The sequence below is a fragment of the Protopterus annectens genome, chromosome 1.part2, assembly GCF_019279795.1.
Source record: "Protopterus annectens isolate FY-2018-M chromosome 1.part2, PAN1.0, whole genome shotgun sequence".
Lineage (NCBI taxonomy): Eukaryota > Metazoa > Chordata > Ceratodontiformes > Protopteridae > Protopterus > Protopterus annectens.
Window position 1 is genome coordinate 486,949,121 of NC_056727.1, and position 24,532 is coordinate 486,973,652.

General features: G+C 43.2%; 1 protein-coding gene across 1 annotated transcript in view; it reads left to right on the plus strand.

The window, feature by feature from the left end:
- ANAPC1 (anaphase promoting complex subunit 1) overlaps positions 1 to 24,532 on the plus strand; it is a 3,613,296-nt gene that overhangs the window by 2,679,287 nt on the left and 909,477 nt on the right. Inside the window, exon 36 of the mRNA XM_044060160.1 lies at positions 4,829 to 5,022. Within this exon, the coding sequence (XP_043916095.1) occupies positions 4,829 to 5,022 (194 nt within the window). The remainder of the gene's footprint in view (positions 1 to 4,828; positions 5,023 to 24,532) is intronic.

Genomic DNA, 24,532 nt, shown 5'->3' on the forward strand with positions numbered 1-24,532 from the left:
ACAGTGTCATAGTGTTTGGTTTCCTCATTATATGCAGCATATCATCTGGAAACATACCTGGGTGAAGAGAGCTAAGCCATCCATGCTGTCTTCTTCAGTGTTTTGAGGATAAAGTGTAGCAAGGATCGATTTTTCTGTGTCAAGAGATCCACTCACTGATTTAATAGGATTGTCTCTTCCTTTGCTAGACTTTTTTTGTCTAAGTCAAAAGGGAGAGATACCAACAGCATTACCTTTATCAATACGCTGGGGATGCAAGGTATTGGAGGAAAGACGTACAGAAAAAGACCAACCCATGGACGAGGGAAAGAATAGACTTTCCAGATTCTTGTAGCTGCTTTCATGCAGAAAACTTTGAATTGCACTTTCTCTGGGGAAGCAAAAAGGTATAATTCTGGCTCATTTCACCTGTGTGTCTGATCCAAGAATGCATCTCTGCTGAGTACCTATTCATGAGAGCTAAGCTGCTCAGCCTGTCTGCTAGAGCAGTCTCCTGTTATGAGATGTAAGATGCCCTGACCATCAGTTCTATATCTACACTACTTCCTAAATTTGTATTGCCAGTCTGCAAAGTATGTACAAGCAACTGCCTTCCCTGCTTGTTGATATACCATATCCCTGTAGTATTGTCTGTGAGGAGATGCAGGATGCCCTTCACCCAGATCTGTCTGAATGTGTTGTGAGCTAGAACTACAGCCATCAACTCTTTTACATTTGTCTGTTTCTGTCTCATTGTTCCATATGCCATGGATTCTTAGATCTCCCAAAGAAGCCCCATCAAACTATGTCCAATGAGTCTGTAGTGAGTGTCTTGGTTCCCAGAGTCAGCTTGAAAGATGCCCCTGGATTGAGATGCATCAGGCTTTTCCACCATGATGTGATCTTTTAGAAACAGAGTAAGACAAAGCTTGTGAACTCCAAATGATGGAAGTGTTGGAATCATTTGATCTTTCATTCAGACCTGTACAAACCAGGGCTGCCTTATTCCTCTTTGAATGTACAAGTTTAGTTTGTCAGTGTTTGCCTGCCTTTAGATCCTCCCTTGTACTCTCCATTGCCAGTCAATCATTCACTTCCTGAAAAAAGGAACTTCATTTTAGTCTACTCAAAAAGGAAGTTGCTCCAGCAGGGGACCTCAACTTTGTATTAGAGAAACTAGCCATGAGTTTCTCTGAACTCAAGTTCTTTCCTGGAAATGCAGTGTTTGATGGCTGTAACTTCTTCCAGAAGGATGTGCAAGTTGCAACATGCCTAAATTGCAACCTATTGCTTATAAAGAAGTTTTTTCTGATCTTTCACAAGGACATAGCATAGTTATTGCAGAGTTGTAAGTAAGCCGTTTACCTCCTGACATTTTTCCTCATATCCACAGAATAAAGGGGATTGAGCCTTGCATGCTTTAAATATACATAGACAGCTGAAATTCTTTCTGTGTAGAACTAAGGGATTCAGGAAATCCTGTCAGCCATTTGCATTCTTTTGCAAAGGGTAAGGAGGGAGAGCTGTCAAATGCCTTGCTAGCCACTTAGTGTTTTGTTACACCTTTTATGAGAAATCTATGTGTGGTCATATAAGGTGACACTCCAATATAGCCACAGCAGTCAACAGGACATTCTTCAGAGGAGTGGAAGCCCAGTCGCATTTGGAAGTGGCTATGTGGTATTCTGTCCAGACATTCTTCAAACATTACATTTTGAGGGTTGGATTCAGGACTTGGTGAGCTTTGCCATGGCAGTTCTCTAAGGTTTTCTGTCCTGATAGTCCAGTAAAGGCCAGTCACCTGTTGTTCACTATTACTACCTGTCACGCTGCCAGCCCAGCTATCTGGAATTTTGTAAATAATTGTATGTCATTTGTGAATATTGATATGGTTTACACAGGTGTAACCACAGCATACCCTGCTAGAACATAGAAGATTAACTTGCAAAACTTAAGACTAGTTGAGGTTAAGTTGCTTTATAGCTGGACCATAAACAAGATATGTTATCTCTCAGTTTCAATGCAGAAGCAGACAGTGTCTACAGCTAGAAGTTTTTTTATTGTCTTGAAAGAAAACTAATTACTAGGTTTAAAATGTAAACTGTTTCATTGTTTTATGACTTCCAAGATCTGGCAAACATCTGAGAGATATGTAATTTTTAACACAGAGATGTGAAATTCTGTTAAGTTTCTGTTTAGCCTGGAAACTGAAGTCAGGTGACAAATAGGTGTCATCCAAGCTGGCCCAGCAGTAATGTTTGATATTAATTTGGGAACTCTCTCAGAGAGAGAGAGACTGGGCATTTAGGATTTTGTCTTGGACCTAGCAAGAACACCCACTTATCATCATCTGCACTTGCCTGTCTGTAAGTAAGTTCCTAGGGCATCATATCTCTTTTAGATATACATAGGAAATAAAGATTAGTTTAGATGTTTTCTGTATTCAAGACTGTCCTGCAATGTTGTTTTAAAATATTTCCTGTGATTTTGAACTCTGAAATAACTGTGTTTCTGGACTGAGTATTGTCTTGTTCTTTTATTATTTATTATTACATATATTTAAACCTATCTTTGTGGCTGATATTTGTGAGACATGTTTATGCTCTTAAGAGTACTGGCATATGTATTTGGTGAAACTTTACAGGCCACTCCTAATAGCCTGGCTCTTGATGAAAATTACCATTTGGATATAGTAACATTACACAATATGATTAGACACCCTTTGTAAGTGCCTTATAGTAGCTGTTAAGAGGGTTGGTGGCAGTGGAAACTTACTTATAGTCTGGGCAGAAGGGGGCATAACTAGTAAACCTGTGCTAGCCTTCCCCAGGGGTGTGTGTATTTGTATAAAAATCAAGTCTCAAAGTGTGTATGTGTCAGCTACTTGGGCAGGGACATGAAGCACTGGTTGGACAGATAGGGTGCTGGAGGTCTTGGCTTGACCCCTCAGCTGAGATTTCAACCCTAGAGCTGTGCCAGTGGGGAGTCTTGTTAGGGATCTCGAGAAAGAGGGAGAAACCAGCCCAAGACTGACTTTGGTCTCTGTGTGCTCTTAAGGGAAATTGCACTTTACTGTGTGTGTACTTTTCATCCTCCCAGTGTGTACGTCCTCCACTGTTGCCAGTGGTGAGGATTGAGGCTCCTTGATTACTGGGCCAGTGCAGGGGTGTCACACTAGCTATACTGTGGAAGCCTTAACAGAACTGATGATTGCAACACTGAATATTACAAAGAACATGGCAGAACTATTAGGAAGTTACCATAATTATATTCAACTAAATTCAGTGTTGCAGGTCTTGTTTCCCTCCACTTTCCCTTTCTTTTTTCCTGCTTTGACTTCCTGGGGGTTGGGATTAGTACCATCTGTACCTTCTTTCCTCCACCTTCCCACTTCCTCTAACTCTGCAGAGAACACATAGAAGCAGACTTGAGACTTGTACTTGAATGTTTGTCACTGGAATTTGTCCCCTAAGTCCAGTTGTACACTAGTGTATTGACATGTCCCTTGTCCACCCAGTGTTGCCAGTGCCCATCTAATTCTACTGAATTTTGAGTAGGAAGGATTTGGCCAAAGCCAGGATGGGGAGGGTACAGCTGTGGAAGGCAGGCTGACAGTTTGTGCTCCTGCAGACAAGAATCCCACAAGTAATGTCTGCAACAGTGAATCTTCTTGAGCACACCTGCACTTCAGGGTATTTAATGCAATAGTAACTTCCTTCCACCTTTATCCCTTATTTCCTACACAGTTCTTCAGTTATTTGGTGGGTTGATGTTTTTACTGACATTATACAGAGTGCAGCAGTAGCATTGTTGCCTCACCGCAAGAGGTTCTCCTGTTCGATTCTCGGCTGGAGTGCCTGCTGTGTGGAGTCTGCATGTCCTTCCCACGGTCGAGTGGCATTTGAAAGACATGCGTGAATGGGTGTGCTTTCACTGAGGGTTGAGCGTCAGGCTGGCAACTCGGCACCATAAAAATCTACTGCCAATCATTAGCAAACCAGAATTCCGCTGTGGCGACCCCTAACTGGGAGAAGCCGAAAAGACAAACAACAACATGATATTCAAAGTATTCTTTGGGGCCTTTTATCTTTTGAGGCTGTTGATTTTGTGTGTACGTGTGTGCGTGTTTTTTTTTTATTGTGGGGGGGGGGTTAGGATTTTTTGGTGAAGGGCCATTGCTGGTTTGTAGCTACCATTTCTTCCTTTGGGTTTTCTGATGTTGTCTACATTAGATGAAGCTTGCAGATACAGGCTTATTTTTGGTGACTCCAGTCTTCTTCCAGGAAGGAGCAAAATAATGCATGCTTGCAGCAAAATTTCTGGCTGCCTGTGCCTGAATGTACTACAGCAATGATCCTATTATATGAACATCTGTGGTTGTGATGAATGCAGTCTTCCAACTCTTCCTTCTGATTAGTAACTAATATTGGTTGTATCTTTCTTGTACTTCATGCCATTTGTTGTATGTAAGTTGACTGATAAATGTAATTAAGAAAATCATATCAATCACATATGCAGAAGTCTTTCCAGAGGTTTATTTTGATTGCTTTTCAAAATGTCTTTGTAAACTGTTAAGCAGCAACCAGTATAAAAAACATTTACAAAAGTTGTACACATGGAGATGTACAGTAACATTTTAGTTTTATACTTTTCTCAAACTTGCATGGCTTCCAGAGAGAGAGAGGAAGAAAGAAAGTGTGTTGCTAAAAGTGCTGGGAAACTGATGATGAAGAACATTTTTGGCCAGGAAAGATATGGAATGTGTTAATTTTATGAAACATTGTTGGTAGGTTACTGTTTTCATTTTGATAAAAGTATACTGAATATTTATTTTTCCATGCCTTTCAAGACAGGTCATTACAACCTGGAAACCTGCCTAAGTGTGGTGCTGATTTCACTTGCTATGGTGATGTCTGGCTCAGGGAATCTTAAAGTTCTGCAGCTTTGTCGCTTCATGCACAAGAAGACTGGAGTAGAAATGAATTATGGGTTTCATATGGCTCACTATGTGGCCCTTGGACTTCTCTTTCTTGGAGGAGGAAGGTAACTAGTTCCCCTAATACATTTTAGTAATGTATCAATTCTGCATTAAACACTGTGTTTCACAGTCATTAAAAATATATGCAAGAAAGCCTTGTAAATCTCAAGTCCAGGATAGTACAACTAATATGCTGCTAAGCAATTTCGTGTTTGTTGTACATATCTGTCATGGGAAATGCAAGTTTTATCTATAAGAAATAGTTCTGTGACAGTTAGCACAAAGGATTAAGGCTCTGAACTGTAAACAAGCTGCTTCCTGTGGTACAGGGTTTGAGTTCCCTCAGCCTTCATTTGCTAATGTGTGTCCTTGAGCAAATCACTTAAAGGACCACTATGGGCAAAAAGGAAAAAATATTTATTTTATCTTACCATGCATTTCTACACAATCTGATCTTGTCAGCACCACAGTAACTATGTTTTGCTACTTGCAACGTTTTCTTTACAAACTGTGTATGCCTTCATGGGGGCAGACTTGCTGACATGATCTTGTTGTCTTGGAAAGTTATTTCTTGCCCATAGTGCACTGTGAGGGTGCGGTTGATTAGATTACATTGCCTTATATGGTGTGTTTGAAAGTAATCAGAAGTAATGTCAAGTTTGTGTACACACTATAGAAATGTCACTTTTTCGCAGTGACTTTTGCATGTCATGTATGAAAAGCTCTTAAAGTATAGAATTATATGATATAACACAGCTTTTTAAGATCAGATACTGTGTGAGTTTTAGTTCTAACTATCTTCCCTGACTCGGCCAAAGTACTATATTTGCCTTGCAAAGTTCAGCTAATTAGTGAAGTTATTCTTGTCAGATTTAAGATGCTTACAGCCACAAGAAAGAATAAAGCTTTTTATATGACAGCTCCAAATCAGAGTTGTCAATTTTATGTCTGAAGAGCTTTATGAATTTATTGGATGTGGAAAAAAACTGCTATAGGTACTTGTGATTCTTGCAACCTTAGCAAAATGCTTTGAACTGTGATAAAGATTATAATGCAATAGCAAGATAGAGAAATTGCTAATGAAAGTATCATGAGATTTCATTCAGCCTCAGCATGTTGTGTAGTACGAAAGCAGACTAGGACAGAAATGCCAGAGTTAGAGAAACTACTAAATGCTACTTTTTAATATGTGAAAGCATGGGGATCATCCTCTGAGGTTTGAAATATACTGTTTGGAAAGGAAATGTTGCATTTAGGGCATAGTTTTCCTGTAACTTGACAGTGCTTTGTAGCAATTGGGAAACAGGGCTAGGCTCCTCAGTGGTCTCCTAGACTGCATGTCCAGTATGTCTGCGATCTATGAATCTATGAACTTAAGAAAGCTCTTCATCTGAAGTAAAGTATAACCTTTGATTTTTGTTCATTTTATCTGTTCAAAACCTAAATTGTACAATGACTCCCTATTAATATTCAAAACCGTGCATTCTGATTGACCCAGCCCAGCCAGCGTGCTCATTGTAAATCCCACAATATACCAACGGAAAAAGGTCCAGTTGCCCCCGGACTTTTTTCCATTGGTATAAAGTGCCCAAAAACTTTTTTTTTTTTTTTATACAATTAAAAAAAAGAGAGAGAAAATGGAGCAACAGAGACTTTCTTTTCTCCGTTGCTTCCGTTTCAAAGCATTGATGTACTGGGTATGTGTGGGAACGCAAGTCCCATACATACGCATGCACAGTACATCAAAACAAAGAAGCAGTATACCTCAACCGGCAGAAGAACAGTAATCTGCTGTTTTACAAAGTCATTATTTAAGAAATGTGAGTATTTTTTTCCTTAAATAATGTCATTGTATAATAGCAATAACCGACCCAGTGGTTGTGGTATATTTAAGCAATAACCTACGCCTGGGTGTGGGTAATGCTGGATTTACCCACGGTTGGTGTGGTTTTGGTCACAAGGGCAAAGCCCGAGTGACCTAACAAAGATCTCCGTTGCTCCGTTTTTCTGTAATTTCATTTTTTTTTTTAATATTGGTTTGTGGCAATTTAGGTGTAGGAGAGCTGCACTCCCGACTCCGCACATACAAGAAAGGCAGCTTGAAGAAAATACAAGGGAAATCAGGTACGTGTATTCTATTTTAAATGCCATGCCTGATTTTCCTTCTATTTTCTTCATGCTGCCTTTCTCGTATGTGTGGAGTCGGGACTACAGCTTTATTTTTCTTTTAATAAAAAAAAATTAAAACTTGGACAATATACCAATGGAAAAAAAGTCCGGGCGACTGGACCTTTTCCTTTGGTATATTGTCTGATTTACAATGGGCACGCTGGCCAATCAGCATGGACATTTTGGAATAGTAATGGCCAGTCATTGTATAATGAAGATTTACCCACAATTGCCTTTGTTTAATCACTCGGGCTTTGCCTTCGTGATTAAACCACACCAACCATGGGTAAATCTTCAATATATCACACCTCGGTTATTGCTTAACTGTTTATATGATGGAATTGCCAGTATGTTTGAATTGATTACAAAATGATTTGTAGTTAAAAGCTATTATAGCAGCTGTAAATAAACAATTTGTATTCCTTAATATTACTCACGTTCAGGGTTGAGAACAGTTCATAGTCTTACTGTGCTGTTAACTTGCCAAGGTAGCAGAACTTTGTTTCCATGAGGAATCCCCAATCATTTGAAGACCGCCCTTGCAAAGCATTAATATTTGGTAGTGTGCTTGTAACTTGAAAAGGCACTCAGAAATATTGTTCACCTTTTTTTAAATCATTAACCATTTCCCAGATTCTGAATAAAGCACAAGGTTCTAAAACATTGTTACTGCTACCCCTACATCCCTTTCTTTTGAAGTTAAGCAGTAAAATTCCTCTCTGAATTCATAGCTCATGTATGAGTTTCTAGTTGTTCATAAAGTAGTTTCGTTTTTCTCCACTTTTGCTGTTTCTGGCTTTTGTACCGTTGTCTTGGTCTCCTCTATATTTATCTTGTGCAATTTAGATTTATGTAGTCATTGAAGTTGCTTTGAAGATGGCTACAACTACATTTCTATGCTGTTTCCCTCATTACCTGGTAGATCACTTTCTTACTTCAGTTTTCAAGTAAATAAGGATTTAGTATCTTGCTAGCTAAAACTGTTTCCTCTCTCATCCTCTTTCAATTATTTGTTTGCAGTAAATGTTTCATTTGCCGTGTTAAATGCATTTTCTGTCTGTTTATAGTCATTGCATGTTTTGTTTGTTGACCAGATAAATAAACTGATTTTTCAACTGTCTTTTTCAGCCAAGAATTGGATGAAAAAGGCAAGAAGTAAAAGAAGTACAGAAGGATGGTTTACAGCAGGCAGTCAACTAACGTGTTTTTTGGGAGGTGGGAGAAAACCATGGTATTTTGAGCAAATCTCTCTTGTCACAGGAATAATGTGAAAGCTACACATACGTACTAAGCAGCAGTCAGGATTGAACATTACACCCTGGAAGTGTGAGGCAGATATCTTGGCCTTTGACCCACTGTGCCCTGCCCCTTAAATATTTATCATAACTGACTAAATAATTATATTTATTTTCTTCATAATGGCCTGTGTTGAGCCTCAAATTACTTTGAAAGGTTCTTTAAGAGAGCTGTTGAGCTTGCTAACACTACTTTGGCCTAAGCCACCAGGATATTGCAGCTGAGTTTTGCAGTTTGTAGCTAAAGGTTTAAAAACCCAGTGCCTTGTTAATTCTGACTATAGTTAAAAGGGTGTAACTTGTTACGGTATAAACTATTCAAATTTAGACAAAAAAGTTCATAGGTTCATAGGAGATTACAAGGCTAACTGCTCAGAAGCCCTTACAAGCCTAGCCAGTTTTACCCAGATTATGCCCAATTTTGTATCCCTAGGGGAAAGATAAAAAGGGTCAGCAAGTGAAGTTTTGACAGTTTTTACGGACTGCCTCTGTTAATAGGGGACATGGGCACCACCCCAGGAAAGAATCTGTGATTTCTCGTCCATTGGTCCAGATAGTGCTTAAAGATGGTCAGGAAACAGCTTAGCTTCACATGAATAGTCAGCCTATTCCAAACGAGGGGCAATCCTTGGGATACATGTCTGTCTCTCCAGCATGTTCTAGTAATGGCAGAAATCAGTTTTAGATCCTTGGAGCAGGTAACCCTTGTGCACTTAGTTTTGTGAACATGCAACATTTCTATCAGGGCTGGGTCAGACACTGCCTCATAGGTCCTGCATAGATCACCCCTCATTAATCAGTAGGAAGCTGAATACAGTGATAGGGCTTTCAGTCGGTCCACATATGACATGATGGTTATACCCTGTATTTTTTTGGTGAGAAACCTCTGAGGACACTCCAGCTGTAGCAGGTGCCTGGAAAGGTACATGCTAAAGGGTGAATTGTACTCAGTTATTGGTCTGATCTGAGTACAGTGGTACTGTGACATCCTTAGATCTGGATGCTATGTCCTTACTTATAAGCTGAGCCACATAGAAGGATTTTCTCACCACCATGGACAGATGGTGGTCAAAGTTCAGATTACTATCTATCTAAATACCAAGATCTCTCACCACTGGATCCACTCTTGGGGGGTGCTGTCAGTGTTGTGATTTGCAGGGGTATTTGATTTCCCAAGGTATTATTATTATGCACTTTTTCGCATTTGGTTTGAAGTCATGGCTTTGATGCCAATCTTTAGTTTGTGTCATTCCTTTCTGTTGGATATCAACATTGTTTGGGGAGTCATTGATTGCCCCCAAATTCCAGTCATCAGCAAAATTGGGTCAGACAAAGGCCATCTATATTTGTTTTGACATCTAAGAACTATATCCTAAACAGGAAGGGGACCAGCATTGAGCCCTGTGGTACTCCACTTTTGACTGACCTTTTGGTAGATGTAGATTCCCCAACTCTAATAACATGTTTTCTATCCGTGAGCCATTTGGCTATCCATTGGTGACTTACAAGTTTATGCCCAATTTTCTGAGTTTATCTATACTAGCCGAGTGGGTATTATCTCAAATGTCTCAGCTAGGTCAATGTAGGTAGTATGCACTGTCTTACCCTCATCCTTGACCTTGCTGACCTTCTCAAAGAAGTCCATCAGGTTGAACAGGCAGGACCTGCCCTTAATAAAGCCAAACTGGATTGGGTCTAGAGTGTGGAGACTTTCTATGTCATTGCTATCAGGTCCATGATTATGCTTTCTTTAGCCTTACATGTGCGGCTAGTCAGACTTATGGGTCGATAGTTTTCTGGGTGCGTTGATAGCCCCACCTTGTGCAGAAGGATGTTTGTTTCTGTCCTCCACTCTACTGGGTCAAAGCCTGTCTGGAGGCTGTAGTTAAGTAAAGATCTGGGTAGGTCTGCTAGGTCATACCTCAAGCTATTTAATGAGCACCCTGGGATTCCATCAGAGCCCACTGATGCTTTGTTTCTAGCTTTAGAGAGTGCAGTGATGACCTGTTCTTTTGTGATATCAGGCAAAGAAATGATGGGGGTATTTCATGGGGAGTGACTGAGGTGATGAGGGGGGTGAAATCTGAGCTGAATTTATCAGCCAGCAGGCTTGCTGTTTCTTCTTTGTGGGTATAGATAGTACCATCTATAGCCAACTCAGCACATTTTTAAGTGTGTCCCTTAAGATTTTGGATATAAATGGAAAATGTTTTGTGGTTATCCTTTGCTTGGGAGCCTGTTTTAGTCTCATATTTAGCTTTTGAAGAATTGACTTCGATGTTCATCGTGTTACCCTGCTGCAGTAATCACACTTTGGTTATCCTGCCGTCAGGCGGTCCCACAGTCGGCCCGAATTCCAAAGTCTTGGTCCGGTGTCAGTTGCTGTCATTTCTTCCCTGACGTCAGTGCGCCAGGGATATATAAGAGGCATCCGACGCCATTTTCTTCAGTCTTTCTTGCCGCGTGGTGCCCGAAGCAGAAGCAGTTTGCAAGTGCCGGTCGGCAGACACCTGAGATTTTCGATTTGAATTTCAATCCGAAGTCTTCAATAAAGCTAAGTACCCCGTTGGGGAACATTTTCTTGCCTCAGTCCGATGTCAGAAAAAGTTAACAATTGCATTTCTTGTGGGAAGCAAATACCTCATAAGGACTTCCATTCCTATTGTATTCCTTGCCTAGGCCTAGACCACGATGTCACAGGTTGTCGGTTTTGCACTAGGTTTAATAAATGCACATCAAACGCCGTTTTGACTTCGCACGGCATTACTTTGGTAGGAAATTTAATTATATCATGCCGTCGGAGCAGCCGACGACCGCAATTCATAAAAAACGCAAGGATAAGGACAGGCAGCCTAGGAATAAGCCAGACCCCGAGACCTCAGCTGGGCCTGTCGCCGGTTCTCTGGTTTTCAGTGAGGTGCCTATGCAGCCCCTGAGGACCGCAGAGCTGGAACCCCAGACAGCTGCCGACTCCCAAGCGGAGTCTACTAGGCCGACACAGCCATCTACCGACACCGGAGCAGAATTAGACACCGGTGCAGAGAAAACACCTTTGGTTGCAGAAGGTGTCTTCAGACCGACTATACTCACCATTAAATCTTATGCTAAGCTTAAAACTCCTTTAAAACCTAAGAAAACTGTTCATCAGTCTGCAGGTCAAGGCCTCATGCCTAAGAAACAGATGCTTAAGATGGCGGAATATTTAATTACCCTTATCAGGGGTTCCCATCCCCCTCCTGATAAAAGACCAAGACAAGAGGAGGATTATGCATCCTCTGACCAGGTTTCTCTCTCCTCAGATTCTTCTGAGGAACAGGATTACACTTTTCCACCTTATGAGGATTCTGATGCTGAAGACTCTATTCCCTCAGCATCTCCCCCTGAAGACTACTCCTTTGGGGAAACATTACATACCATGAGGGAACATTTCCACTGGGGAGGCCAGGATTACTCAGATTCTAAGAAAAGGCTCCAAGAGTTCCTTTTATTACCCCAGCACAGACCTCTTGCTATCCCTCCTGTTTTAGATATTGTGGATGATGTCTACTTGGAGTCTAGTTTAAATCCAGACTCTCTACCTCCTGCTCCAGCCAAACCAGACAGATACTACAGAGTACCTGACTCACACAAATTCCTTTATAAAAGCCCTATAGCTGACCCAGAAACCATATCCCAGGGTCCTAAGGGAGCAAAGGCTTCTATGGCTAAAAATCCTGTGCCCTCTGAAAGAGATTCCAGAGCCCTAGATAGATGGGGAAAGAAAATATACACCTCTGCAACTCTGGCTATGAGAGCATTAAATTGCCAGTTTCACATGTTGAAATATCAACAATTCCTGATGTCTCAGTTAAAACAAAAAATGAGCACACACTCAGAACAGCCTGAGTTCAAGGAAATGCAGGATCTGTTGCATGCAGCTGAACAGGTGGGCAAGCATACTTTACAATGCAGATTTGATTCATTGGAAGCTTCCTGTAGAGCAGCTGTTACTGGCTCTGTCATTCGTAGACATGCTTGGTTAAAAGAGCAAACCCTCCCTGACCATGTTAAAGCAAAATTATTAGATGCACCTTTACAACAAGATGTATTATTTGGTTTCAAAGCAGAAGAGGTTTGAAAGAAAATGGAGGATAAAGCTAAGTCTATGCAAACAGTCAAGGATTTCTTGCAGGTACAACACCCTCACTTCAGCAGAAATTGGCCAACAAAAATTGGTCCTTTCCAGCTTCAGACAGACCACAGAGGGGCAAATATAGACACCCAAGGGGCAGAGGTCAGTCACAGGGCCCTTACAAACCTCGCCAATGGGGTTCTGCTACCCAGAAAGGAGGAGAAGACAGGCCGCAAGCTAGCAGAAGGCAGACACAATGACTCTATCCTCAAATTACCAAGCAAGTCTGTCCTGGCAACACCCTTGGGAGGAAAACTAGCATTTTTTGCAGACAACTGGCACATCATCACAAAAGACAAATGGGTTCTAAACATTGTCTCTCAAGGATACAGATTCCACTTTCATACCTTACCAAGGATCAAAGGAATGCCAAACCTGCCACCAAATCAATGGGCAGAGGCACAAAAACAAATTACAGCTCTCATGAACATGAGAGCCATTCAACAAGTACCTACACAGGAGCAAGGACAAGGATTTTACTCAAGACTCTTCCTAGTTCCAAGAAAGGACAAAGCATGGAGACCCATTCTGGATCTTTAAATTCTGAACAACTATCTGCAAGTACCAAAATTCAAGATGCTAACACTACAGCAGCTTCTTCCCATGCTGGGCAAGAATGCTTGGCTAGTCACTTTGGACCTCAAAGAGGCATACCTGCATGTCCCTATCAGACAAAATTGCAGAAGATACCTCCGCTTCATTGCAGGTTCAACGCATTATCAATTCTCTGCACTGCCCTTTGGCTTAACTACTGCGCCCAGGGTCTTCACAAAATGCCTGGCACCAGTAATTGCATACTGCAGACAAAGAGGAATTCAAATATATCCATACCTGGACGACTGTCTTATTCAAGCAGAAAGCAAGGACATTCTTTTACAGCATCTAGCATTTGTCAAACACCTTCTAAGTTGCCTAGGGTACACAGTAAATGAAAAGAAATCAAAACTAGTGCCCTCACAAAACATAATATTCCTGGGTGCCAACTTGAATACAAACGGCCCAGATGGCTTATCTCATTCCAGACAAACAACGACAGTTGTTTCGGTTTTTCAAAATAATGGCAACAAAGACCCAACTCCCTGCAAGAAAAATTCTGCAGGCCTTGGGATTCATGGCATCTTGCATACTACTAATACCATTTGCAAAACTGTATATGAGGAAATTACAATGGTACCTGAAAAGTGTATGGACTCAGCACAGCCACAGCTTAGAAACAATGATTCCACTCATTCCCCTGCCTGCAGTAGGAGTTTCTATGGTGGGCACAGACATGTCACCTCAACAAGGGTCAGCCTTTCACCTTACCCACAGCCAGGCAAACTATGACAACAGATGCATCGGACTATGCCTGGGGAGCACACATGGCAGGACAGTGCATTCAGGGCAAAAGGACTACAGATCAGAGACACCTGCATAGCGATCAAAAAGAAATGCTATCAGTGCAGAATGCCCTAACAGCTTTCAAGGACCTTCTACACCCAGGACAACTGCTAATAAGGACAGACAACACCACAGTTATGTGGTACATAAACAAGCAAGGGGGCACACATTCCTACCCTCTATGCAGGCAAGCAATGACCTTGTGGAACACTGCATTGTCTTACCAGGTTCAATTACAAGCATAATTCCTGCCAGGAAAGAACAACACATTGGCAGATGACCTAAGCAGAAACATCATGGATCCACACGAATGGAAACTAGATCCACAAGTATTTGCAATGATAGCTCAAAAATGGGGACGCCCAGACATAGATCTGTTTGCAAGCCCCCACAACCACCAACTTCAAAAATTTTGCACAAGGACCTTCCATCCACTAGCTTGGAAAGTGGATGCCCTCTCATTCAGTTGGAAAACATTAACAGTGTATGCCTTCCCTCCACTGCCTCTTCTAGCAAAGGTACTGCTGAAAGTCAGATTAGAGAGGCCACAAATGATTCTCGTTGCACAAGACTGGCCACGCCAACATTGGTATCCATTTTTAAGGAACATGGCCCAGGGCCCACCATGGATTTTGCCACAAATTCCTCACCTGCTCAACCAGCGAGACAATCAGATTCTACACAGCCAGCTCAAGACTTTAAACCTGGCTGCATGGCAATTTACCTAAACAACCAGCCAACACCTTTATCCAAAGCTGTTATGGATGTCATTCTGGAGGCCAGGAGGCCCAGCACCAGGAAAACATATTCAGACAAATGGAAAGGCCTAAATCCCCTGGAGCCGAACATTCCTCAGATTCTACAATATTTAACTGAGATGTTACACAAAGGACTTTCCTTTTCATCTATTAAGATCCACGCCTCAGCAATTTCAGCTCATTACAGCACGGATCGTCCTTTATTTTCACATCCACTCCTAAGACAGTACCTCAGAGGGGTTAAGAACTTAAGACCGCCAAGGAGATCTCCAACACATACTTGGGATCTCAACTTTGTCCTGGAAAAGCTTACACTGCTGCCCTTTGAACCAGCTTATTCAACTGATTTAAAATTTCTTTCATGGAAAACTGCCCTACTACTAGCAATAACCTCAGCTAGAAGATTCTCAGAGCTACAGGCACTAATGGCAGTGGAACCTTTCCTCATTTTTCATCAAGACAGAGTTTCTCTATGAACTAATCCTTCCTTTATGCCAAAGGTGGTATCCAGTGTGGCCCTAAACCAAACCATTCACTTGCCCACCTTCTTCCCAAATCCCCAGAACAAAGGAGAAAGACTCCTGCACTCTTTGGACACTCACAGGCAATTATGTTACTACTTGGATAAAACTAAGGCTTTCAGAAAAACTGACCAGCTCTTTGTAGCCTATGCTACAGGATCACAAGGAAACGCTATCTCAAAACAGACCATTTTTAAATGGATAGGACATTGCATACGTTTCTGCTACACACATCATGGGAAACCAGTACCTGTTAACATTAGGTCCCACTCCACCAGGGCTACAGCTACATCAGCAGCCTTTCTCAGGGGAGTGCCAACCAAGGATATTCTGGAAGCTGCTACTTGGAGTTCAGTGCACACCTTCACCAAACACTATCACTTACCTCTTTACTCTAAGACTAGAGCTGGTTTTGCCACTGCAGTTTTGCAGGGCCTACTAGCTTCTTCTAGCCCTGTTTGACTCCACCTCCCCTCCTTAGCTTTGGGATTCAACCCAAGTGTGATGACTGCAGCAGGGTAACACGATGAACATAGTACAGTTTTGTACCTACCATAAATGTAGATGTTCGAGTGTTCACCCTGCTGCAGTCCAGGTTACCTTCCCTCCATCCCCTTGAACTAAATGAACTTATCTCTACCACTTTATCCTATTCTACCTCTGTGGTGTATTTGCTTGTACCTAAGGGTTTTGTTTTATTTTTATGTAGCAGCCATATGTATATATATATATATATATATATATATATATATATATATATATATATATATATATATATATATATATATTTTGCTTACCTTTTGGGGGCACCTGACATCTGGGGCAAGAAAAACTGAAGAAAATGGCGTTGGATGCCTCTTATATACCCCTGGCACACTGACGTCGAGGAAGAAGCGACAGCAACTGACGCCGGACCGAGACTTTGAAATTCGGGCCGACTGCGGGACCGCCTGACGGCAGGATATAACCCAAGTGTGATGACTGTAGCAGGATGAACACTTGAACATCTACATTTATGGTAGGTACAAAACTGTACTTTCCCTGATTTGCCTGTTGAGACTAATGAGGAATTTTTTTTTCTCTGTTGTGCACCCTCCCACTTACTTCTAGACAGGAATTTCTTCCTTCTGTTGTATAATCTATTTATGCCAGGGGTCCACCAGGGTGACTAGTTTCTCTGACTAGACCTAGGTTTAGTTTGGTCATTTACTGCCATTTCTATTAAGTGGTTGTACAGGGCATTTATGTATAAACTTCTGCATAGGCCTCTGTGTTTTTGGGGTTGGGGAGCTTTAAAATGATGCTGTCACTTGATAGGTAATTTACCTTGGAAAAATTCTTTACAGTTTTAGGGTTTGATGGGGCTTCTACCATTACATTTATTTCAAAGGAGACTAAATTATGATCCAGTCTTACCAATGGGGATATTACTGTGGTGGTGGTGGGGGGCAGCGCTTCTCCATGTTTGTGAGTACTGTGTCCAGTGGGAATGCAGACCAGCTGTCCCAGGGCATTTGCAAAGTCCAGGAATCTCTGAATTTGCATGTTATTGGTCATATATGTTTCCCAGCTTATGGAAGGGTGGTTAAAATGTTGGGCTGAATGGCAAGTGATTCTAGTAACTTCAGGTATGTGGACTGGTTTTCATGTTTGAGGACCTATAGTTACTGTTTATATGGTGGGGGATTTTGCCTATGGTCAGCTAGACTTGGAGTAGCTCAAGTGAGTCATCCTGCTTGACCGTTTAAGTGTGATTGTTTTTTTATGTGCGAGTACACCTCCACCTCTCATTTTTTTCCTTTGCAGAGGGTGGTCTGAATGTGTGATAGGCACTGTAGTCTTGCACTGCCCAAGTGCTTTCTGCAGCCTTGAAACACATCTCTGTGACTGCACAGATATCAGCTTTCTCCAGGCAAGGAGAGTTTCTGAGGAGTGCAGTTTCTTGTTAAGACTCCAATGAGCAGCAGTAACTTCAGCTTGTCATTAGAAGAATTTGTTAAGTTGGTAGGTCTGCTGGTTTGGCACTGCCTAGAAAAGCACTGTGGGGAGTGGCTAATGCCTTGGTCAGTATTCAAAAGCCTAGTAGCGACAGGTGCAGACCATTTCTGGCAAAGCAGCTTGGTCTGTCGATCTTGTCACCCCAGGCTGACAAATACTGGATCCCCCTGGAATGACACCAGTAGCTAAGCCAGTTGTTGAAGTCATTCATTTTTTGTTTGTATTGTGGTATCATTCTTGGTGAGGGTAGAATGCTGCTCAGCGTGAGGCTAGTATCCACCTGTGACACATATTCAAAGAGGTACATCATGTCTCTCTTCATATAGTCTAGGGAAGTATGTCTCGGATCATTCACACCCACATGGACTATGACTGAGTCATACTGGTACTTGTGGTTGAGTGACCTGAGTGCCTGCATGACCTGGCAAATCCTGGTCCCTGACAGGCAACTGACTGTAACTCTGTCTTTATCTAACCTGGTGAGGGGGTGGAGGGGGCATCCATGTGTCTAATGATGGACTCTCCTATGACCAAGATGTTTGAATGTGTGGTGGTTCGACTTAGGGGCTTGCTTGTGAAGACTGTGATGTGGATGTTTTTATGTGTAGTGGTTGGTGTTGACTTGGTTTTGTTTGCATATGTTTTTTTGAGGGCATTGTACGGGAGGCATGTGAAGTTTTGATAAGTTACTTGTGAGTGCCTCCGTATATGTGGATTTATTTGGCGAGGGAAATGATGTGCATATGCTGACAACCTGTCTGTCATTAGATTTGTCAATATGTGAGAGTCATGTCCCAATTTTTGTGTGTGTAACTACATCTCTCTTATACTGTTTGTTTGTTTGTTTCAGGATTATGTAGTTGTCATTGTACATGAGACAAGTGATGTGTTGCCTGAGAATGCCCATGTCCGCCAGGCTGGCCACAGAGATAACAGAAAAGTGCCTATCCATGGTTTTAGGTTTTTTGTTATGAGATTAACCAGGGAGAATAGAGGGGAGATTTAACCTAAGATAATAGCACATGGTTGAAGAATGAGTGCTGTACTCGGTGTGAACTGCAGTGATCCAACAAGGGAATGCTGTTCTGCACGTTGCTGAGATGCTCCTAGAGCAGCAGTGAGACTGGAGAAGATTTCAGAGTTAGTTATTTTAAGGGAAATTTTAACTTGAATATGATTGCATCTATGAGGGACACTGCCAACTGCCACTGTGCAGAGAGCAGCTTAGCACAAACGCTGGGCTTATATAGAATCAGAAAAACAAGATGCTATGTAGTCCAATCTCGCCTACATTCTTACCTGTGGATTCGGAGCCGAACCTTGGCTCTGACTCGGCCATACTCTAGCTCAAAGTCTTCAATTGACTCGTGGCTAAGAGGTATCCCATGCTGCAATGCGCCTATCCCCCAGATGTTGTTTGCCGCTCGTACAGCTCGGATGTGGCCTCGCTCTTGGCCATGGCTAAGTACAGTTTTTCTACTATTTTTTCAATTTAGTAGCTCCAAAAGCTATTTTAATAGCTAGTGTGTGTGTCTTGCTTATAACCGGTTCAATTGAACTTTTCTTGGTATCCCGTTTCCCTTGGTGTTTACGGGCTAGGCCCGTTTCAGTTAGAGGACATAGTCCTCCCCTGTTTTTTGTTCTTGTTGTGTAGCAAGTTAATCCCCTTTGTTAGCGGGTTCCTTGTGGTGTGACTGTTTGTTGTTCCCCTGTTTTTCCTGGGCTAGGCCCGTTTAACTTAGAGGACCTAGTCCTCCCTGTGTTACCTCATGGTCTCTAGGCCGTTTGAGTTAGAGGTTCTAGTTTCCCGTGCTCTTTGTTTTCTGTGAAGAAGGTGCCCCTACCATTTTCCCCTGTGTTTGTGTGTTCTTGTCTAAACATGTCTAAGGATTTTAAAGAGCACAGGCCTTCGGGCTTCAAAAAGTGTGTTAAGTGTAACAACAAGATGTCTTTGACGGATGGGCACTCTTTGTGCATGTATTGCTTGGGGGCTATTCATTTACAGGAATCCTGCTTGTTCTGTCACGCTTTCAGCCCCAGCATGCTGCAAGAGAGGAAGAACAAGCTAATATTAAGGGGATTGCTGAAACCTTCCTTTGAGGAGGATTTGGAAAGATCTTCCAGTTCCAAGTCTTCTCCTTCCAAACCAGACAAAAAAATGGACAAAATATCATCTAAGAAACGCTCTCTGGCTCCGTCAGTCTCCTCGGAGCCACCGGAGAAATTTATTAAAACTACAATTGCTTCTTTGGCTCCACTGGTTTCGGGGCCGACGGAAGACACTGCATTGATGATGTCTACATCAGTTCCAGGTTTGTTGGAGCTGGTGACAGATTTGTTAGTTCGGAGCCAGTCTCCAGTTTTTTGACCGGTTTCTCCGACTCATAGGTCTCTCTAGATCCCCGACCATGTCTTCTAGATCCTCCAGGATGCTTTCCGATTATGTCAATAGAGTGATGAGGAAACTACTCCAGTCATCACTGCTGGTTAAATTGCTTTCGACTCCGGCCCAGTTGGCTCCGGAGCCCATCCTCCCTTCATCTTTGGCTGTTCCTCCTCCAGACCTTTCTTCAGAGCCAGAGCTGTCGGTTCCATCTGATGCCTCGAGGTGGGCCGGAGCCCGTCCTCCCTTCATCTTTGGCTGTTCCTCCTCCGGAACTTTCTTCAGAGCCAGAGCTGTCGGTTCCTTCTGATGCCTCGAGGTTGGTTCCAGTAACCCCTTCTGGCATCTCTGCTCCGATCTCCGCTCCGACCCCGTTGGCGCCGTCCACGGGGTCCAGTATTCACAGCTCGCCGGTCGGAGCCGAGGGAGAGGTATTGGGTCAATCTTCTTCCTCTCGGCGCTTCATCTTGGGTGAGCGTGGACCCGACATCGGCTTTGGACCTTATTTCCTCGGCTCCGAGGGTGTCTACTGCGGCTAGTCCACCTGCGGAGCTGGGGGAGATCAGCTTTCAAGGTCATGAGGAGTGTGCTGGCCAGGTCATCAGCTACATCTTACGGTACTGACACTCTTCCCCCTCCAGCACCGATATCAGTATCAGATCACCCTCTATCTAGGGACAGCAGAGACCTAAGGCCTCAAGATACCTCCATGTGTGGTCCCCAGCTGTCTGAGGCCTCCCTGGGTTTTTTACCTGAGGAGCCACCCAGAAAGTGAGTGTGCAAGAGGAAGCACATTGACACCCAAGATGAGTCCCTCACATCTGACACCGACCTCAAGGAGTCAGAGAGGTCTCGTAAGTCGCCATCTGACGATATCTCTTTTTCAGATATTTTGGAAATACTGAAACAGAGAGGCGACTGGCCATCTAAAGCCCATTCTGAGGAGTCGGTGATGTTCATCGTGCATACAGCTGCAGTAATTACAGATGGGTTCTCTGCCGTCAGGCGGGTCCTCGGTCGGCCGAATTCCAAAGTCTAGGTCTGGCGTCGGTTGTTGTCGCTTTCTTTCCTGATGTCAGTGCGACAGGGGTATATAAGACACAGCCAACGCCATTTTCTTCAGTCTTTTTTGCTGCGCGGTGCCCGAAGCAGAAGCAGTTCGCAAGTGCCGGTCGGCCAGCTCCTGAAATTACGAAAATTTGGAAACCGAAGTCTTCTTTAAAGCTAAGTACCCAAACTTTTCTTGCCTCAGACCGATGTCAGACAAAGTTAACAATTGTATTTCTTGTGGGAAGCAAATACCGCATAAGGATTTCCATTCCCTCTGCATACCTTGTTTAGGCCCAGACCACGACGTCTCGGGCTGTCGCTTTTGCGCTACTTTCAATAAACGCACTATTAAGCGTCGGGCGGAGTTCGCCCAGCACTTTTTTGGTAAAACTTTTGATTATAAAATGTCGTCGGAGACTCCGACTACTGGTTTGTCCAAAAAACGCAAGGACAAAGACCGACACGCGAGACCCGCGGTGTCCACCAACACCACACCAAAACCGGCTACACGTGGTCCGGTTCTCAGCGAGGCGCCTACGCAGCCCCTGACTACCGACGACACTTCTCTGGCAGTGTCTTCTATAACCGAGACCGCAGGTGCCTCGGCCCATACCCAGACTACAGCTACCGAAGCCACTGTGAGTGTTGAGCCTCCTAATGTGGACAGGTCCACTTCCACCCATGGTGTCTTTAGACCCTCATCTTCCTTTTCCATAAAGGCCTTTACTAAGTCTAAATCAGCCATGCATCCCAAGAGGCCTGTTGCACAGGGCCCATCTCCAGGCCCCATACCTAAAAAGCAGATGCTAAAAATGGCTGAGGATTTAATTACTCTTATCAGGGGTTCCCAACCCCCTCCGGACAAGAGACCCACAGTGGAGGAAGATTCTGCCTCTTCTGACCAGGGCTCCATTATTTCAGAACATTCTGATGAAGAGGAACACTCGTACTCCCCTTTTGAAGATTCTGATGCAGAGCAGTCCATTCCTTCTGTATCTCCCCCAGAGGATTTTTCTTTTGGGGAAACCTTGCATACCTTGAGGGAACACTTCCATTGGGAAGGCCAAGACTTTTCTGATTCCAAGAAAAGACTTAGGGAATTTCTTTTGCTACCTCAGCACAAACCCCTGGCGATACCTCCTGTCTTGGACATACTTGATGATGTTTACTCGGAGGCTTGCCTTAATCCAGATTCCCTGCCTCCTGCCCCAGTCAAGCCTGATAGGTACTACAGAGTTCCTAACTCTCAGCAATTTCTTTACAAAAGCCATAATGCTGACCCTGAAACCATTTCTCAAGGCCCCAATGGAATGAAGGCCTCTACTGCTAAGAATCCACTACCTTCCGAAAGAGAGTCTAGATCCTTAGAAAGGTGGGGAAAAAAGGTATACCTCGGCCACCCTAGCCATGAGGGCCTTAAATTGTCAGTTCCATATGCTTAAATATTAGCAGTTTCTGTTATCACAATTAAGGAATAAAATGTCACAACCTGAACAACCAGATTTGAAGGAGTTGCAGGATATGATGCATAGTGCAGAACAAGTGGGTAAACACACCTTACAATGTGGCTATGATGCTCTAGAGGCCTCAAGTAGAGCTGCTGTTACAGGATCAGTCATTTGTAGGCATGCCTGGCTTAGGGAACAAACCTTGCCTGATCATGTTAAAGCTAAACTACTAGATGCTCCTTTACAAAAGGATGTATTATTTGGTACTAATGCTGAGGAGATACTACGGAAAATGGAAGAAAAAGCTAAATCTATGCAAACTGTCAAAGCTTTTCTACAAGTTCAACCACCACGTTTTAGCAGAAATTGGCCTTCAAAAAACTGGTCCTTTCCAGCCACGGACAAGCCCCAAAGAGGTAGATACAGGCGCTCAAGGGGCAGAGGACAGTCTCAAGGATCATATAGAGGCAGACAATGGCAAACTCCAGCACCAAGAGGTGGCAAAGACAGTGCACAACAATACAGAAAACAAACCCAATGACTTCCCCCTTTTCATGCCAAGCAAGTCTCAGCTGGCAGCACACTTGGGAGGAAAGCTGGCATTATTTACAAGAAATTGGCATATTATCACAACAGACAAATGGATCCTGGACATTATAAACAGAGGCTACAGATTTCATTTTCACACTCTTCCAAAAATGAGAGGCATGCCGAACCTGCCACACAATCAAAGGGCAGAGGCTCAAATACAAATTTCAAAGCTCATGGACATGAAAGCTATTCAAGAGGTACCTACTCACGAACAAGGTCAAGGTTTTATTCCAGACTATTCCTGGTACCAAGGAAAGGAACCGACTGGAGACCCATTTTGGACTTATCCATCCTAAACACATTTCTACTCGTACCAAAATTCAAGATGCTCACCTTACAGCAGCTTCTTCCCATGCTGGGCAAGGAGTTTTGGCTGGTAACATTGGACCTCAAGGAGGCATACCTGCATGTCCCAATCAGACAAAGCTGCAGAAGATACCTCAGATTTCTTGCAGGTTCAATCCACTGTCAATTCTCTGCATTGCCCTTTGGCTTATCTACTGCGCCCAGAGTATTCACGAAATGCCTGACATCAGTAATTGCCTACTGCAGACTTCAAGGGATACAAATTTACCCTTATTTGGACGATTGCCTGATCCAAGCGGACAGCAAACACACACTTCTGGAACATCTGGCTTATGTAACATGGTTATTGAATTCTCTGGGATACACAGTCAACAAAGAGAAATCCAGGCTAACACCATCTCAGAAAATAACTTTCCTGGGTGCCAACTTGGACACAAACACCCAGGTGGCCTATCTTACGCCAGAAAAACAGGGGCAACTAACTCAGTACTTCAAAATACTAGCAAATTGTACCAGGCTAACTGCAAGGAAAATCCTGCAGGCTCTGGGCTTCATGGCATCTTGCATTCTTCTAATCCCATGTGCAAAGTTGCATATGAGGAAACTTCAATGGTACCTAAAAAACCTATGGTCTCAGCACAGCCAGTTTGGAAACAATAATACCAATAATCCCATGTTTGCAAAAGGAATTTCTATGGTGGGCCCAAGCATGCCAAACAAACACAGGTCTACCATTCTGCAAGCCTCAAGCAAATCAAGTCATCACAACAGACACCTCAGACTACGCCTGGGGGGGCACACATGACAGACAGGTGCATTCAGGGCAAATGGTCCCAAAAGGAAAAGCACCTTCACATCAATCAAAAGGAAATGCTAGCAGTGATAAATGCATTTACAGCTTTCAAGGACCTCCTGCATCCAGGGCAATTATTGATAAGAACAGACAACACCACAGTAATGTGGTACATAAACAAACAAGGAGGAACACATTCATACCCCCTGTGCAGGCTAGCCATGTCACTTTGGAACTTGGCTCTGGAAAGGCAAATCGAACTTCAAGCACAGTACCTGCCAGGATTGGAAAACACGCTGGCAGACAATCTAAGCAGAAATATGACAGACCCACATGAATGGAAGTTGCATCCTCAAGTGTTTACAAAGATAATCCAAGCGTGGGGAAGGCCAGACCTAGATCTCTTTGCCTCCCACAGGAATCATCAATTGACAAAGTTCTGCTTAAGGACCTTCCATCCAAAGGCCTGGAGAGTGGACGCCCTTTCTTTCAGTTGGGCAGCACAACAGTTTACGCCTTCCCACCTTTGCCTCTTCTGCCCAAGGTGCTCTTGAAAGCAAGAGCAGACAGACCGAAGATGATACTGATTGCTCCAGACTGGCCAAGACAACACTGGTACCCACTCCTGAGGAGCCTAACACATACTCCTCCCTGGACCCTACCTCTAATGCCTCTTCTACTGACTCAGCACAGCTGCAAAACTCTTCATAGT